Raw genomic sequence first — 17,764 nt, forward strand, 5'->3', positions numbered from 1 at the left:
TTTTGTCTGGGCAACATTTATCATTTGTCTTTTCTGATTTTTCATTTTCTCACTCTAGTGATCTGCCAGCTGTCTAGTGTTAAATTCATCCCATCCTATCATTTTTGTTTAAAAATGATTTTTCCCTTAAATTCACAAGCAATATCAAATTGTCTTAGAGGCACAATAGACTTTTTCAGAATTTCTATTTATTCCCTTTTAAGCAAGATCTGTATCTATGTCTTTCTGAGAGTTTTACATAATTTATTACTTCACTAAGCCTAATATAATATAATAAGACTCATTTCAGTCTTATGTTTCTTACAGTAACTGAAACATCCTCTTCTCAAATCTAGTATTTTTTTTGTAAACCTCACTGAGTTTAGATTCTTACTTTATCATAACCTAGTTCAGCTTCATTTTCTCTCTCACATATTATGAAATTCTTTGTAAAACCTTTGACTTTCAATAGGTATGTTTTGCCAATTATCTTTTCCATTTCCTTAAATTTTATTCTTTCTCAATTCTCAGTATAACAGATGTATTTCCCACAGCATTTGGTATATGTATTTTTAAGATTTATCTATTTATGTTAGAGAGAGAAAAAAAAAGAGAGTGCACACAAATGGCGGGGAGGGGCAGAGGAAGAGGGTGAGAGGAAGTCTTTAAGCAGACTCCCTGCAGAGTGCAGAGCCCAGTGTGGGTTCGATCTCAAGCCCCTGAGATCATGACCTGAGCTGAAATCAAGAGTCAGACACTCAACTGACTGAGCCACCCAGGCACCGCTGGTTTATTTCTTTAAGGCTCTGATTGAATATTTAAGACATATGTGTTCAGAAATATTCTTTGTTTCTTAATTTCTTAAAAAGATATCATTGCTTTTTTAAAATCACTTTTTCATAATTTAATACATTTTAAGTTATTTTTATGGTTTATTTCAAACTAGTTTTAAACATGAAGGCAATTTATTTTTATTGATAAATTCTACTGTTTATTTATTTATTTTTTTTTTTTTAAGACTTTATTTATTTGACAGAGATCACAAGTAGGCAAAGAAGCAGGCAGAGAGAATGGAGGAAGCAGGCTCCCTGCCAAGCAGAGAGTCCGATGCGGGACTTGATCCCAGGACTCTGGGATCATGACCTGAGCCAAAGGCAGAGACTTAACCCACTGAGCCACCCAGGCACCCCAAATTCTACTGTTTAAAAGGAACATTCTTCAGGGGAAAATGAGAAACTAATTCCAATAAGCAAATAATAATTAGAGATTTCTGAAATTTGTTATGAAAATCAGGACTAGGCTCTTCTGACATATTTTATGTGGGTGAGACAACAGTCAATCTAAGTACCTTCCACTGTAATTTTCCCTCTGGTAGTTATTAACATTTTCTCATTATTCTTGAACATTATTACATTTAAGTGTGATTTATTTCTATTGCCACTTGGGGTATAAGTTCAACCTCAGGACTCCGATATTCAGTTCTGGAAAACTCTCATCTATTATCTCTTAAACAAGGACGTCCCTATCATTTCTTCTGGGTTTTCTTATTGATATAAGTAAAATTTTGCTCCTTGACAAAAATAAATAGCTAGGTAGGTAGATGGGCAATTAGATAGAAATATAAATAGATAGATAGGGTCTTAGTCTTTTTGCACTGCTATAATAAAAACCACAGACTGGATGATTTATAAGTAGCGGAAATATATTTCTCATAGTTCTGTAGGCTGAGAAGTCGAAAATGAAGGTGGTAGCATGGTTACCTTCTGGTGAGAGCCCTCTTCCTGGTTCATAGCTAGTGTCTTCTCACTCTATCCTCACAGAGTGGAAAGGGTTAGGGGATCTTTGTGGGGTCTGTTTTATAAGGTACTAATCCCATTCATGAGGGTCCCAGCATCATGAATTAATTGCCTTCCCAAAGCCCCACCTCCTACTACCATCATTGCTGAGGGTTAGAATTTCAACATATGAATTTTGGGAGCACACAAACATTCAGAGCAGAGTAGTTAGAGAGAGAGAGAGAAAGAGAGAGATCAGTATCGGATTTGTCTCTGGGCTGCATTCTGCATCTTTTACATCAATTCGGTCTTCAACCATATCCAGGCTAGAATTTGAATATTTTGTTCTTTTTATTTTTTTTAATTTCAGTGACTATTTTTCTTTTAATTATCTTCCAGGTTTCTAAAAGTTTCTTTTGAATACATTTTTAAAAAAGATTTTATTAATTTATTTGACAGAGAGAGAGATCACAAGTAGGTAGAGAGGCAGGTAGAGGGTGGGGCGGGGGAGAAGGCTCCCCGCTGAGCAGAGAGCCTGATGCAGGGCTCCATCCCAGGACCCTGAGATCATGACCTGAGCCGAAGACAGAGGCTTAACCCACTTAGTCACCCAGGCGCCCCTCAAATACATTTTTTAAAAAAATTTATCTTTTAAATCCCTTATTCTTCAATAGATGTTACTTCTTCATTTATCTCTTAAAGTGTAATTAACATACCAAATTTTTCTGATTTTTTAAAAAGTTTTTATTTATTTGTTCATTTGATAGAGAATGTGTGTGCATGCATGCAGAGTAAGGGCCAAAGGGAGAGGGAGAGGGAAAGAATCCTAAGCAGGCGTGTTGAAAGTGGAGCTCATAACTTAGGGCTCAATCCCATGACCCTGAGATCATGACCTGAGCCCAGATCAGGAGTCAGACACTTAATGAACTGAGCCACCCAAGTGCTCCTGTCTGATGGTTTTTGAAAATTAATTTTACCTGGAAATAATTCATGATCCTATTATTGAGTATTGCCTGTCGCGGCCTTAGATTTCTTCATTTGTTTTGGAATTTTTTTTGTACCCATTATGAGTAGGAGGTATTTTCTTTCTTTTGCTATAGTTTTCTCACTATGAATGCCTTTCTTTTCTCTGTACTCACTCTTTCTTACCTAGTTCTTTTATGTTTGTTTTTACCTGACATCCTCAGCCTTCTAGACCAGGTTGGTCCTGAACTAGCATTTCTGGACTCCTGTCTCAGATTTATGTTGTAGATATCATAGAGTTAGGCACCCAACCAGCAGATGGTTACTTCATTTTCTGATCGAGAGATTATGTCTGTATTCTTCAGCCGTTAAGCCAGAGACTTGGTTTTTGTTGTTGTTGGTTTTTTTATTTGTTTGTTTGTTTTTCAGCTTGTCTTTAGCATTTCTAAGCCACTGATTCTGGTTAGAGAACTTTTGTGTATTTATTCTCTAGAAATAGTACTTGTGGCCATCATTCCTCTGTCTAGAACTAGGTTCTAGAACTAGGTTCATGGCTTTATCCCTGCTTTCCACTTTGCATTTCTGGTCCATTTCTAGCCTATGGACATACCCATTTCTTTTTTGAATACTAATTATTCTATTACATCTTATACATCCCATCCATCTTATACATAACCCGTATCGCCTCCTATGCAGACCACAGACATCGTTAAGTATATAGTGTTTACTAACTAGTTAGTTTAAGTGATTTTGTATAGAAAATAAAATCTGGTTCCTAGTCCTAAGGACATTGTAAATATCAGAATATGTCAATATATTTCTGTGCATGTATGTTTGAGTGTGTGTGTAAATAAGTATATTTTTCATACCTATTAGGGTCCTACTAAGTTTATTTGCCTATTTATGTGATTCTCCTTCTACTCTCAGTTTGGCCAAGTATATCCTGAATAGTATCCAAGAAATTTTACTCTATGAAAAAGGAAAGAAAGAAAGAAAGAAAGAAAGAAAGAAGAAAGAAATTAGTTTCTCTTATTCCAGAATACAGAGAGAATCTGAAATTCTGAATAACAGTTTTTGACTCTGCTGCAAAAATTCTCCTAACATTTTCAACCAATTTTATTATTTGATTGTTTTTAACCTCTTACAAAACACAGATGGCCAGACTAACTCTATGTAAGAGCTTGAGGGAAAACTAACTGGCCCACTGATGTTTCTGTTCTCATGACAGTGTTTCCATGTGGAAGTTGGTAGCTCAGAATCCCATTGAAAGTTGGCTGGATGCTAAGGCCTGTGCTGCTTGTCTCAAACTTTCTAGAGTTTGGAAGTCATCAGTCCAACTTAGCAGGTCGTTCTTTAAAACCAGGAGGGTCTGTATTTTCCTTGGCCTCTTTCTTCCAGCAAATATTATAAGACCTTAATTCTCATTGTGGGCTAATTATTCTTTTCTATTTGCCTGAACCATAATTCAGTGGGATCTAGTCCTACTCAAGGAAATAAAGGCAGAAATTATATAATTGAGAGCAATGGCTTAAAAGCCATGAATGCCTAGAATCTTATGTTAAGTCTGATGCATACTAGCTAGGTGGTCTTTATAGGCAATTCACTGGGGAAAAAAAAAAAGTTTTTTCCTCCCCTTTCAAAGCGAGATCATCGTAAAGATTAAATATTTACTGACTGACAATAATGAGCTAGCTCCTTAGAAAAATGAGACCTATAGCTAGTACCTAAACACTTTCCAATTAAGAATATGGTTTTAACTCCACTGGTTCTCAATTAGAGAAATTTCAATATATGTAAACTCATATGTAATAAAATGGAAATATTGTAAGGATTATTTCCTTTATGAATATATACTTTTAATTAACTGTGAACTAAATATTTTTAAAGGAATCGTGATGGACCTGACTGAAGAGGAACTATTGTCATTTGTGCTCAGTGCTTTTAATTATTAATATACTACAACCTTTAGAAAAAAAATTTTCATAAGAAACATGAAATCTCAACAGTACCAATTTGCAATTAAAGTTTTTCTTTATTGATGTTATCCAGACAGGATGATTGAAAGTTCTGAATGTTTATCGTTCTTAAGTAATGCTAGATGTTTAGACATCTGGTGTAGGTTTTATAATTAAATGAGGCTTAAGAGTTATGCTGATAGGATAATGCTGGCCTTTACAAATATCTGGTCCCTTTCTTGAGGTTGTCAGTTAAAAACAGTGATAAATTGTAGAAATTACTTACTAGCCATTTTTGAACAAGAAACAAAATATTAAAACCATGTTAAAAAAAATATTCTTTTTATTTTAGGCCCTCCAGGGAAACGAGGTAAAAGGGGCCGAAGAGGAGAATCTGGTAAGTCTCTCTTTCAGCTGCTCCTTGTCATTAATGTTTCGGTTAGATTCCTGCATCTGTTCCTCCTAATTAATGATTATATTGTCTTTCTAGAGGTTGTGCATAAGCTTGTGTGTTTAAATCTCCTCTGCTAGACCTAGAATATTTCTCATCTTCTTCTTTCCATCAAACTGTAGTTAGAAGTTTGGAAAATATTGTTAATTTTTTAATGTTTGTTAACCACTGGGACCCAATTTTGGGTTACTTACTGCATCAGGTGAAGTTTGGCCTTTCTGCTACAGTCGATGGTTTCTAGCTGCATGCAGTGTGGCCATTCGCCCACGCTTCCGTCTCCATAGAGAGCAAATTCAGGATCTTTATGAAAACATCTGCTTTGGGACACTGAGGCACATGTCTTGGAAAGCTTTATTGTTATTTTATACAAGTGGTACAATTTTGTTATGCTTTTACTCTCATTCATTTCAAAATTTGGAATTTTTATTCCTCTTGTATAACCTTAGAATTTTCGTGATGACAGCAGCCTCAGTAATCAATCCAGCATTTTCATTTTGTAGTTGAGGAAATGGAGGCCCTGGAGCAGTCAGGTGATCCGGCCAAGGGCGTGCAATAGTTTATGAGCAAATTTGACATGGGACCAATTGACCTGGTGCCCATTTCAGTTGAGTTTTTGCTTTCAGGCCAAATCACTGTATGTATCTTCCTCTTATCTTGCAAGGAAGAATTGATGGCCTGATAACATTTCACATGGTCATTGACATTTTTGTTGTTTTAGACTTTATAAAAAAAGCAAGACAGTAAGTATACACTCATTTGGATATTTGGTTTCAAAAAATTTTTTTTTATTTGAGTTTTTTCTTCACTTTAAAAAAATTTAAGGTTTGATTCTACTGTGCTAAGAAATACCATTTTCCTCTATTTTTTTAGTAAGTATTTATCAGTGTTAAAAACAAGCAATTTCTAAGTGCTAAAATAGCAGAAATACTAACCTACCAAAAAAAGCAACAGATTGATTTGCTGTGGGTTGTTGTGTTTTTGTTTTTTGTTTTTTTCTTGGTCTCATTTCCTTTTTCAGAGAAGAAAACAAAAGATGTCAAAGTAAAAGGGATTTATGAAAATTCAGTAATTTGGGCAGTATAGCTGCTTAATTCCTTTTAAGTGTTCTTAAAAGTTATCTTTAAACCTTATTTATTCTAAATAATTGGATGCTTATATAGGGATCCCTTTCACAATACAAAGTATTATATTAAAAGATGGTTTATAAATGTGTTTTAAGAAAAGAAATAATGAAATATTAGTGGAACAAAATAATCAGTGAATTGATCTTTGTCAAAGGAAATAAAAAGGATTGGGGGGGAAGGTAAACCTTTCGTACTGATGTGAAGTTTTGTAGAAAAATTAAAAAGTCAGTTCCTAACTTATTGACTACTAAAAACTTGTGTTTTAATTGAATATACAATGTGGAAATATTTCTTAGACATTGCCTGTGTTTTGATGAGGATGTACAGTTTCAAAGAAACAAATATTAGAGTTTAGTGCTTTATATATTGGCAATGCTACTGAGTGAAAAATATTCTTAGAACAAATCATGGGTAAATTTCTCATTTAACCACTTTATCAAACTCAAGAAAGTTATATATCAATTCTCTCTAACTAGGCTATCATAAATGACCAAAGATCCTACTGATTCATATTTTATCTAAATTTTTAGGTATAAGTAGGACTTAAGTCTTAAGATGAGTCTTAAGATGAACCTCAGTAATTCATAGACAGGTCTCAGGGAATCTGAACATCCATTGAAATTTCATGTAAAATTTGAAGTTCAGATAGATGTAAATACACTTTTCTGATGTGATATCAAAGTTGTCCATGACCTAATAAAAAGATTAAGAATCACTGAATTCTAAATGACTTCTTCATCTTGTATTTTGCTGATGATTATGACAATGTTTACATCTTGTGTTTAATCTTAATATTTTGTATCCTCACTAATTCATCTTCCCCTTTCTCTTCTTCTCTCCAACCCACCCCCACCCCACAGGTCCTCCTGTAAGTATATTTGCTGCATTTGGGCTTTTGTACATTAATTGGGATCAAGTACATTAAAACTTTGTTATGACATCAAAATATAGTCTATATTTCAATTAGAAAAATGTTACTGACCTTTGAAGAGTATTTTAAAAATAAAATATGTCTAAAAATAAAATAAAAATAAAATATGTCTAAAAATAAAATAAAAATAAAATATGTCTATTTTATTTTATTTTTTAAAAGATTTTATTTATTTATTTGACAGAGAGAGAGAGATCACAACAAGTAGGCAGAGATGTAGGCAGAGAAAAGGGGGTGGAAGCAGGCTCCCTGCTGAGCAGAGAGCCCAATGAGGGGCTCGAGCCCAGGACCCTGAGATCATGACCTGAGCTGAAGGCAGAGGCTTAACCCACTGAGCCATCCAGGTGCCCCTATTTCTTTATTTTTAAAGATTTTATTTATTTATTTGAGATAGAGCGAGAGTGAGAAAGAGCACATAAGCAGGGGGAGCAGCAGGCAAAGGGAGAAACAGGCTCTCCACTGAGTCAGGAGCCTGAGAGGGGCTCAAACCCAGGACCCCGGGATCCTGGCCTGAGCTGAAGGCAGATACTTAATTGACTAAGCCACCCAGGGACCCCTGATTCCAACATTTAAAAATGATATAGAGGAAAAATCACTGGCCCAGGAGTCAGAGTGATCTTGGTTCCAGTCCCAGCCTGGTCTCTGAAGATTGTACTTCATTCAGTCCCTTAACATCTATGTCCTTCAGTTTATCCATTGATCTAACAAAGGAGTTGAACAAAGGAACCATTCCAAAGGAAATACTAGAAGGATGTTCTACAAGAAAAAAGGAAAACAATTGCAGAGAGAAGGAAGAAATGAAGTACAACAAATTGTATATATATATAAAACAACTTTAATACATAAATACATATATATGTCTAAAATTAAAGACTTAAAATATTAAACAGTATGATTCAGAGAGATAAATGAAATAAAAATATTCTAAAGTCTCTGTATTGACTATGAAGGGGATAAAAATTCCAGTCATTACCACATTGTTGGATTTTTTTAAAAAAATTATTTATTTATTTGTCAGAGAGAGAGAGAGCACAAGCAGGGGGAGGGGCAGAGGGAGAGAGAGTGGCAGGCCCCCGGCTAAGCAAGGAGACCCATGCGGTACTGGATCCCAGGACTCGGGGATTATGACCTCAGCTGAAAGCAGACATTTAACCAGGTGAGCCACTCAGGCTCCCTAGTCCTTCACCTTTTAAAAAATAACCTGTTCATCTCTTCGTTTACTTTTCTATTTATGCTTTCATCAAAACTTTTTATATATTCATTATAATTTTTCTCCCATTTGTTGACTTTTCAGATTTATTTACGGTGTTTTTAGATATGTGGAAGATATGACTTTCATGTGTTCAAATGATCATTCTTTTTCTTTTTGATTTTTTAAATCTTTGTAGGAACTTATTTTTAAAAGACTTCAGGCTGGAAGACCTTGGTGACTCAGTTGGTTAGGTGTCCAACTCTTGGTTTCCACTCAGGTCATGATCTCAGGGTCATGAGATCAAGCCCTGCATTGGGCTCCAGGCTTGGCAGGAAGTCTGCTTGAGATGCTCTCCCTCTCCCTGTGCCCCCTCCCCCTGCTCGTATTCTCACTCTCTCTAAAATAAATAAAGTAAATCTTTAAAAGACTTCCCATCCTGTTTTATGTCTGATAATCAGTTGTTGGATTCCAGAGGTATTTATTAAATACCCATTCTACATATTCTCCTGTTCTTAATATGATATGATACTGAGAAAGATACATGTTTCTGTTGAAGAGAGTTGCCTTTTCAGAACCTTTGGCCATTGAAACTTGTCCCTTCTACTTATATAGAGAAAAGTCATCACTGTTGCCAGAACTATGTTTCCTGATGGCACAGGGACACTAGATATGAAGAGTAATTAAAGCATGGGGTTTAGTATCTCATTATTTTACTTCCTTTATGCCCAGAAAGGTATTTGTGTCAATTTCCCAGTCATTTTAAATACAAGTTCTTGAATTTCGAGATGGGCAATATGTAAGAAAAGATCTGAAAGTACTTAGAAACTGAGATGGGCAGATCTTATGGGTGAGGTTGGAGGTTCAAGACTGAAGGTTGATTAAACAAGTAGACAACATGCTCTGATGGATTATATTTGATAAGGAAATATGCGTGAGAGAAAAACAAAGTGGGAAGCTAAATAATGGTGGGTGTTAAAAATTCTGTGGTAGGTTTGGAAAAAGATGTGTTTCAACTGTGTATGATAAGATTTTGATGATAAGAATAATGACTTTAAAGTTGACTGAGGGAACTTTAAAACGATATTTGATGATGAGGGTGGCTGCATGTAATTTAAATCTAATTAATCTTACTTTCTTTGTGAACAGTCTTTACCCTTGTTGATGTGATTACGTAAGTTGCATTTCCCCCAAATGATTTCTTTGTTAATCTTGCACATTTCCTTTATGCTGTCATAATTTCTTGAAAATTTTCTCACCATTTCTTTATGACATTACACATAAATATTCCATTTGTAATACAGCCAAAGCATCACTTACATGGAAATTAAATAGAACTTTTGGTAAAAAATAGAATACTGTATTTTTGCTACATTATCTCTTTCCTATAACAGTAACCATAGGGTTGCTTCTTGCCTGAAATTTAAATACTTCAGTTAGAAATTTGTTTATTGCTGGTTTTTCCAAATCAGGTTGAAATAACCTTTATGTTCATGTGGGTTTCTAGTTCCTTGCTTGTTAAATCTACCTTTTCCCAAATAAATCCATTATTCCTCTTTCTACATATAAAATTCTACAAAAGACTTGGGTTTTGACTTTTGGTAGCTTTGGTAGTTTTGACTTTACTATATTTTCCGTGCTGCACATAAAACCTCTTCAAGGGAAGCATCTTGTTAAAAATATTTAGATCACTAGGAAGTAGTATAAAATAATAATGGAGTTAACATTCATTGTGCATTTGTTGTGAGCCCTGTATGCCCAGAATGCTTTACATGGATTACCTCCTTTGGAGTAGTTTGTTAACACAACCATTTTACAGATAAGGAGACTGGGTTTTCATAGGTTGAGGATCCTATCCAACATCACAAAACTGGTGAGTGCTGGAGTCAGAAATGAGTCACGACAGTCCAATTTCAAAATCTATATTTTTATTTAATCACTACCTGATATGGCCTCTAAATTATTTCATTTGGTTTCCTAATCCTTCAGATTTTGCAGTTGGCAGTGATTATATAAATGTCCTCTGCTTGAAATAGATTGGGAAGTAAGGATCATTTTGTTTTTTATCTTATTGGTGAATTATATTTCTTTCTATCAGGTGAAATTATCTAACTTAGATAGTATACTTATTTAAATTAGTAAAGAAAACTAATGTAAATGAAGAAGGCAGATGAAAACTTTAATGATTAAAGATAAAACTTTTATTTTGTGTTTTTCTGAGAATATGAAGGTTCAGTGATCAGAGAGTGAAAATGATTCATAATATCAAAGATATTTGAATAATACTTAAATTGCATCTGCCATATGGAAAAATATTTATTCAACTAAATAGGACAGGTTGCTTTATCATCTTATGCATAGCTTTACATCTGCATGGATTATGAGGCTCTGCACTTCAAACAAGTGTTGGTATCATGAACAGAAGCATGCACTTGTCCAGAGGTGTGGATTCTCAGCCAAGTGTACCTGTGTTTCAGAGCATGTCTGCTTAACCATCACATTCTGCATTCAGCTTACCCGAGGCCTTCTTCTGGCTCACAGAGGCTTATCTGTAAGACAGCTTGGGTTTTAGGAACTAGGCATCAGCATAAGCAACTTTGTGTTTCTACGTTTGCTTCAAGAAAAGTAGTAGCCCACCATCAATCGAGAACATCTTCAGGAAGTATCTGATGTTTATGTAGGGTCACAAAAATGCTGTCTAGAGCAACAAAAAGGCCTTCATGCCTGCACTTTCATATAGTGATGGAAAGACATAGTTTACTGAAGTAGAGGCCTTTATAACAATGACATACCATCTGTCCCTAGTGGATGTGATCACTTCATCATTTCACACAATTGTTACTTACATCTTAAAAAATGAAACTGCTTGTTTACCTAAGGTAATATGATTTCAGTTAACATGGTTCATCTGTCAGCAACTGCTCCCAAAATCAGAGAGGAGAAAGAGCTGTTTGTTAGGAGTTCTGAAGTTTTGACAGGGCTGTTTCTTGGTCGGTGTTTTTATACAAAATTACAAATAGAAGAAGCTGAACTTGAAAAAAGTTTCTCTTAGGAGAAGGAGTTGGCAAATGGAAATTTAAACCAATGGCAGTTTAATAATAATAATAATAAAGCCAGTCTCTCTTTCTCTCTCTTTTTAAAAAGATTTTGTTTATTTATTTGACAGACAGTGAGATAGGGAACACAAGCAGGGGGAGTGGGAGAGGGAGAAGCAGGCTTCCCGCCAAGCAGAGAGCCCAGTACGGGGCTCGATCCCAGGACCCCAGGATCATGACCTGAGCTGAAGGCAGATGCTTAACAACTGAGCCACCCAGGCGCCCCTAAATCCAGTCTCTTGGTAGTGAACTGTAGAAGTTTTATTCTCTGCTGAGAAAATGATGTAGTAGGGCAGAGTCTGTTTACAGCCGACACGCTATGCTACCATGCGTGAAGTAAGTGTGGTTACATGTGGAGAGATGACGGCGACGTACATTTGGCTCTCATGACACCACGAGTTTGCACTTTTCCATAGCTTCATTCCAATTCCACAAACTTCCACTTTGTTTCTATATCCAAAACCTTCATTCAGTTCTTGAATTTATCTTCAGCTTCTGCACAAATTGGAATCTTGGGTGTGCAAAGACCAGATTTCTAGTTTTGGTTAACAAATTCTGTTGCTCCTTCACATAATTCTGAGCATGTGGGCATGTCCCGGAGGGGTTCCCCGGTGTTGATGGGGTAGCTTGGTCTCCTCTCTCATTTTCTAGCTAAGAGCCTGTGAGAAGGGAGAAGACAACCATATCAAGTCCCGCTAGCCTTGTTTTCCAAATACTCTGGTCTCCTACCACATCCTGGTTCATTTTATTGTTGTCTTACTCAGGATGATCTTTTCAAAGACTTTTCAGGAGGGCAGCTGATTTTCTGAGTCTGGGAGGGTTTGGTTCGGGATCCTCCAAGCTTTCCCAAGAGAGGCATGAGTTGCAGTGTCTTTGTATGATCTTTTGGTATGTAGCCCTTGAGCCCAGACATATTGGCCACACATGTGCCGCACTCAGCCAGCGTGCGCTAAGATAAGTCAGAGAGAACCCACAGTCTCTATCCATTTCCTTTTGTTTTGGTTTTGCCTTGTTATGCCCTCTTCCAATAAAGAATAATGGGGTGGGTTTCCTTTGTTCCCCAAAGTATGTCTGAGCACCAAATTTTCACTCTTCCAAGATTAAAAAAAACCCCACTGTGTATTTTTAGAGGAGAAATACAATATATCATCTACTTTGTTCTAATGGAAGTGGAGTCCTCAGAAAGTGTGTCTTTGGTGTTTTGACAGATGTAGGATGGAATGGATTCTCAGTGCACATGAGAACCATTAATGAGTTAGTATCGATATGATAATACTATGTCTATTCATAGTCATCTAAAGAAGTAGGATTTTAGGAGTATCAGAAATTTTAATTTATCACGTTGGATATTTAAGTCATTTTGTCACATGTGCTAATTTCTAGTATATTGCAACAATATTCAAGGTGAAACAGTTTTATTTAAGAGAATGTTTTGCCACATTAATAGCCAGTGGTTGATTATATAGGAGTAAAATAAAGTAAATGGTATCCTTACCAACTTGAAAAAATTCGACAAAGATAGAAACATGGGCCAAGGATTCAAATGCAGGATTAGAAGATGTTTTCGCTGATTTGTTATTGTCTACTGGGTTTAAGTCTCTGCTTTACCTTCTGCAGTTTTTGAAAAACCTGTCTTCAAATGTTGTCTTGTAACTTATCAAATGACTTAAAGGAAGGTTTATTTAGACTTTCAGGGGAGGATTTGCAAAGTAATCATCAACTATCCGTATTTCCACTGATGAATGTCTGAAATCCTAAAGTTTTCAGACATGTGGCATGAAGTATGTTGCCAAAATGTAGTATCCTAATGCTGTGTGATAGAAATGATTTGATTGAGTTGACAGTCAGCTACCAAACATAAGAAGCTACGTCAAGTACTAGGTGTGAGTATGAATCAATCTAGGTCCAAAAGTTGTAGTGACAGGTAAAGGAATAAAGATTCCTAAGTTACTAAATATAAAGGCACACATTATCTTCGAGTAATCATTTTTAAAACTTTAAAATAAAAAAGGAAGGAAAGTAAAAAAAAAAATCCTGGTACAAAGTGAACTTGAATGTTCAAGAGGATTATGGTGATGTATTTAATGGCTGGCTCTCTTACGACAGAGTTCAGTGTTTGGGCCAAGCAAATGTAATGGAAATGAGGAAAATTAAATTCAAGAGTTTGCCTTGTGAAACTTCAGTTCTTCTGGCAGAATCTGAATGAGGACTTGTTTGACTAGTCAGCCCTAAATATTATCTCTTATCCAACATGTGCCTGTGGTTTGTATAGATTTCCTTTTGTACTTTTACCCATGGTCAATGGAGAGAGGAAGGGAACACTGTCCCTCTTGGAAGGGATATTTTACACTTGTAGAAAAGTTTACAAAACCCTGGAAGGCAGACTTTAGTCATCATTCACTCATTATTATTTTATTCATTTATTTCTTCATTCATTCAACATTTTTAAAGCACTTTTAATGATTATGTGAATTTGATTTGAGATATAACATAAAAAATAAGGCCTTTAAAATTATAGCTTATTTGATTTGTTATCGATGTTTTCCAGTAAAGTTTTTTAAGGAGTTAAAAACATTTTTACACTGAGGATACTGAAAAAAATCAGGAAGAGTTGCTATGGTTTTAGAAAATATTGAAGTCTTTTGATGATAATCTTGAAGTAACCTAAATGATATAATCTAGATTGCATTAAGAATTAGTGCAAAAACATGCTTTTAAAATTTTTGGCCCTATAAGTTTTGCCTTAGGTATTATTTTACAGGACTGTCATTAGTTTTGAAAATTTTTCTTATTTCTTAGACCACAGCATTTTATTTTTAAACCTACCTTTTAGATGTGTGCATTTTTTTAGAGGAAGGATTAAATTAGTTGAGATGTCAAAGAATTTTTAATTGTAATTCACTAAAGGGTTGAGAATTCTATCTCAGACTAATGAGAGGAAGGGGAATGTGAATTTCAGTTTGTCTTTCTCAAGGCATTATTAAAATTATGTCTGATAGTGCCCTTTTAATTTATCACCCAGGCTCTCCATGTGCCTGGAAGAACTCCTAAGTCTAAGATTTCTAGTTTTGTTCAGTAAAGAGTAGGAAATTTGACCAAAGTTTAGTTTAACTTTCCAGTGAGGATGAAAAAAAAAAAAAAAGTGACTGTAGTTTAAATGAATTGTGAAGTGGTTGTCAAAATTAAATTTTTTTTTTCTAACAATAGTTCGTCTAACTCCAAGCCTCTGAACTTAGGTTACTGTCATTCCCATTCTACAGATGAGAAGCCTGGGGCTCTGACTCAAACTAGGTCTGCTCATGCCAAGTTGGTTGCTCTTTTTCATTGCAACTTAGCTACCTCCAAGAAATCTTGGGAGTTAATAAAAATGCCATACATATAGGAGGCACTAGAGTGGTCTTAGAAACTTTGTTGTTTACATATACAGTTAGCAAATTCACAGTTTTGGTTTTGATTGGCTAAGGAGAACACGTTTTAGCAGTTTTGTTTTATCCGTCATTTAGTATAAATACCTTATAATTCGAGGTATCTTCTGAAAGAGTAAGAGGGTAAGAGAGTGAACCTTGAGGATTGCTCCAAAGGAAGTCTCTTCTTGTCTGAAAGTACTATTTATTCCACTGTGTGGGGGGTGATGGGCTGTGTGTGCACACGTGTGCCTGTGTGCATTTTGCTTCTGTTCAGGCTCGTGCCTCTGTCTCAGCTCTCATCATGGACCAGTGCTAGTCACTTGTCTAATGGCCACTTTCCCTGGGTCACGAATAGCTTCCTTTATTGCATTAGAGGGCTATAAATTTTTCGTGATCCCAAGCTGAGTTTTAACCAGTCACCTCAAGGTGAAAAGCTCAGTATCACATTACTGTTTCCTTAGGCTGTCATCCATTGCCCTTGACCCACATGTCATGAATGTTTGAAGAGTCTGCAGCTCTTTCAGCTTTCGGCTTGATTCTAATCCGAGGTCTACAGCTTGGACTCACATCTCAATGAATCTTGGAAAACTTCTCCTGCACTTGTGTGTTCATGCAGAGCAGCCAGACTCTTCAAAATAAGTGGTGATGTGTCCTGGCCTATTTCAGATTAAAATGGATTCCCTCTGAGTCTGGTGTTAAGGACAACAGCATTGCACAGGGCTTTTTTCACCCAAAGAGTTATTAGCCAGACATGTGAGCTAGTACTAGTAAGCAGGAAAGGGAAGAATTGTCCTGGAAATGCTTTGGCTGACTTCTAAAAGGGCTCTCAGGAAGTGATGCATGCATTTTAGCACTCTATTGTGAACTCTGTGTTAAGTGTTGTGGATATGCATAAAAGTATAGGATAGACAGGCACACAAAGACAATTTGGATTAAAATAACTTTATAAGCAATAATATAGGTTATCTCAGAAAGAAATGGATAATCGTTGAGAATTAAATCACATAGACAATTGCTGTAGTTTTTTTTTAATTAACATATAATGTATTATTTATTTCAGGGGTACAGGTTTGTGATTCATCAGTCTTATACAAGTCACAGCACTCACCATAGCACATACCCTCCCCAGTGTCCATCACCCAGCCACCCCATCCCTCACACCTCCCCTCCATTCCAGCAACCCTCAGTTTGTTTCATGAGATTAAGAGTCTCTTATGGTTTTGAGAGCAGTGGTTTTAATTTTAGTGAGATTAGGTTGAGCTGCATTTCAGAGATGAGATCTGGAGGGAAAAAAAGAAGAGTGTGGGTCTTTTGGAAGGAAGCCAGAAAAAGGGAAAGACTTTTAGAGGAGTAGGGAAGAGTCTAATGTAGTTAAAGGTTAAAGTTGTCAAAACAACAAAGTAGAAATTAGGACTGTGGTCCAGATTATAGAAGCCCTTAGATGACAGGCTATAGACCTGAATTTATCTCAATGTATTTCAAAATATGTTGCTTCCAATTTCCTATTCAACTATTTACAAGTGTCTTTGTTTTCCAGAGATGTTGCCAAATTTTTTTTTGCCCTTCATAGTGGGGAAGAAAATGAAGGACATCAGCAAAAGTAGATTCTGTTCTAGTACATAAAAATCAGGCTTTGCTGAAGCGAGGACCCTTTTCAAACTATTTTATCAAAAAAAAAGTATCTTTGTTCAATCCAGGCTATGAATATTAGCAAACTTGATTTAACTTGTGTGATATGCATTCATCTTTTAAAGATGTCAATCACTAATGCTGAGTCCAAAAGACAGTTTTTGTGCTTGTTACATCATATCATGTAACTCACTATAGTTCTCAATGATGTTCATTCAGAAAATAAACTGTTAAGTTGAATTTAAAACTGATATGTTCTACTTGGCATTCTGACCACGAGTAAAAGTGTGAAACGTAAGGAGGAAAGATGGCTTTGTTTTTTTTAAATGGCACTTGCTTACAATTATATTGTCTTTAATAAGACATTCAGACATAACATAACTACATTTCAATGCTTGCAAGCAATACATTTAGTTCTGGTTTCTATAAGTTCTAGAACTGTGAATTTTAAATTTAATTTCTGAAAACAATTTCAGGGTTTCCTAACAGCTTCTTGAATTTTTGATAAATGCAATGAAATGACTGATGACAGATATCTTCCTCTATGTTTAATTAAGATGCAAAGTGATTTACCAAAGGGAAAAATTATTATGTGAAGATACAGTATAGAAGAAAAATAAAGAAAAACTCTTAACAGGGAAACAGTAGAAGATGAAGACTCAGATTAAACTTTCATGAATAAAAATTATCAAAGATGTGTGTTATAGAAGAAATTGTGTGAAATCATCAGCTCTTTATGCGTTTTCTAGTTCCATTGTATGAATTTAAACTAACTCTAGAGAAAAAGGAATTTTCTTCAAAAATAACTTTACTTTTTTCTGAAGTAGCAACATTTTGTATTTACAGATACACTTTATTCTGAAGTAGAAATGTTTTACATATACAATAAATATTTATAAATACTAAATATTTGTGAATTTATTTATAATATTATATTTATAAAAATTATAATTTATAATACAATTATTAATATATTAAATATGTATTTATTTTATTATTTATATATAAATATTTATTTATTTATAAATAAATAAGCTCAAACTTCATGCAGAATATGGTGCTTCATATTTATGTCAGTTCTGATGAATCTTGAAGAAACCATTAACCTATTCAGCACTATAGTTCTAAACTTACTCAAATAAGTCTCATTAACTGTCCTAACTACCTCAAATAGATCTGATCTCATTCTTTAGGATCATTCATATAAGAACTGGGGTGAAGTTAATCTTTGCATTCTTTGGTAAAAGAACAGAATAAATAAAATTA

At 35.1% G+C, this 17,764-nt stretch overlaps 1 protein-coding gene across 2 annotated transcripts in view; it reads left to right on the forward strand.

The window, feature by feature from the left end:
• Positions 1-17,764, forward strand: part of LOC111157025 (collagen type XXV alpha 1 chain) — a 492,475-nt gene that overhangs the window by 240,424 nt on the left and 234,287 nt on the right. For both annotated transcript variants that reach the window (XM_022518228.1, XM_022518236.1), the window contains exons 3-4: positions 5,025-5,069; positions 7,108-7,115. In XM_022518228.1, the coding sequence (XP_022373936.1) occupies positions 5,025-5,069; positions 7,108-7,115 (53 nt within the window). The remainder of the gene's footprint in view (positions 1-5,024; positions 5,070-7,107; positions 7,116-17,764) is intronic.

This window comes from Enhydra lutris, unplaced genomic scaffold (genome assembly GCF_002288905.1).
Source record: "Enhydra lutris kenyoni isolate GAN:26980312 unplaced genomic scaffold, ASM228890v2 scaffoldscaffold3, whole genome shotgun sequence".
Classification (NCBI taxonomy): Eukaryota; Metazoa; Chordata; class Mammalia; order Carnivora; family Mustelidae; genus Enhydra; species Enhydra lutris.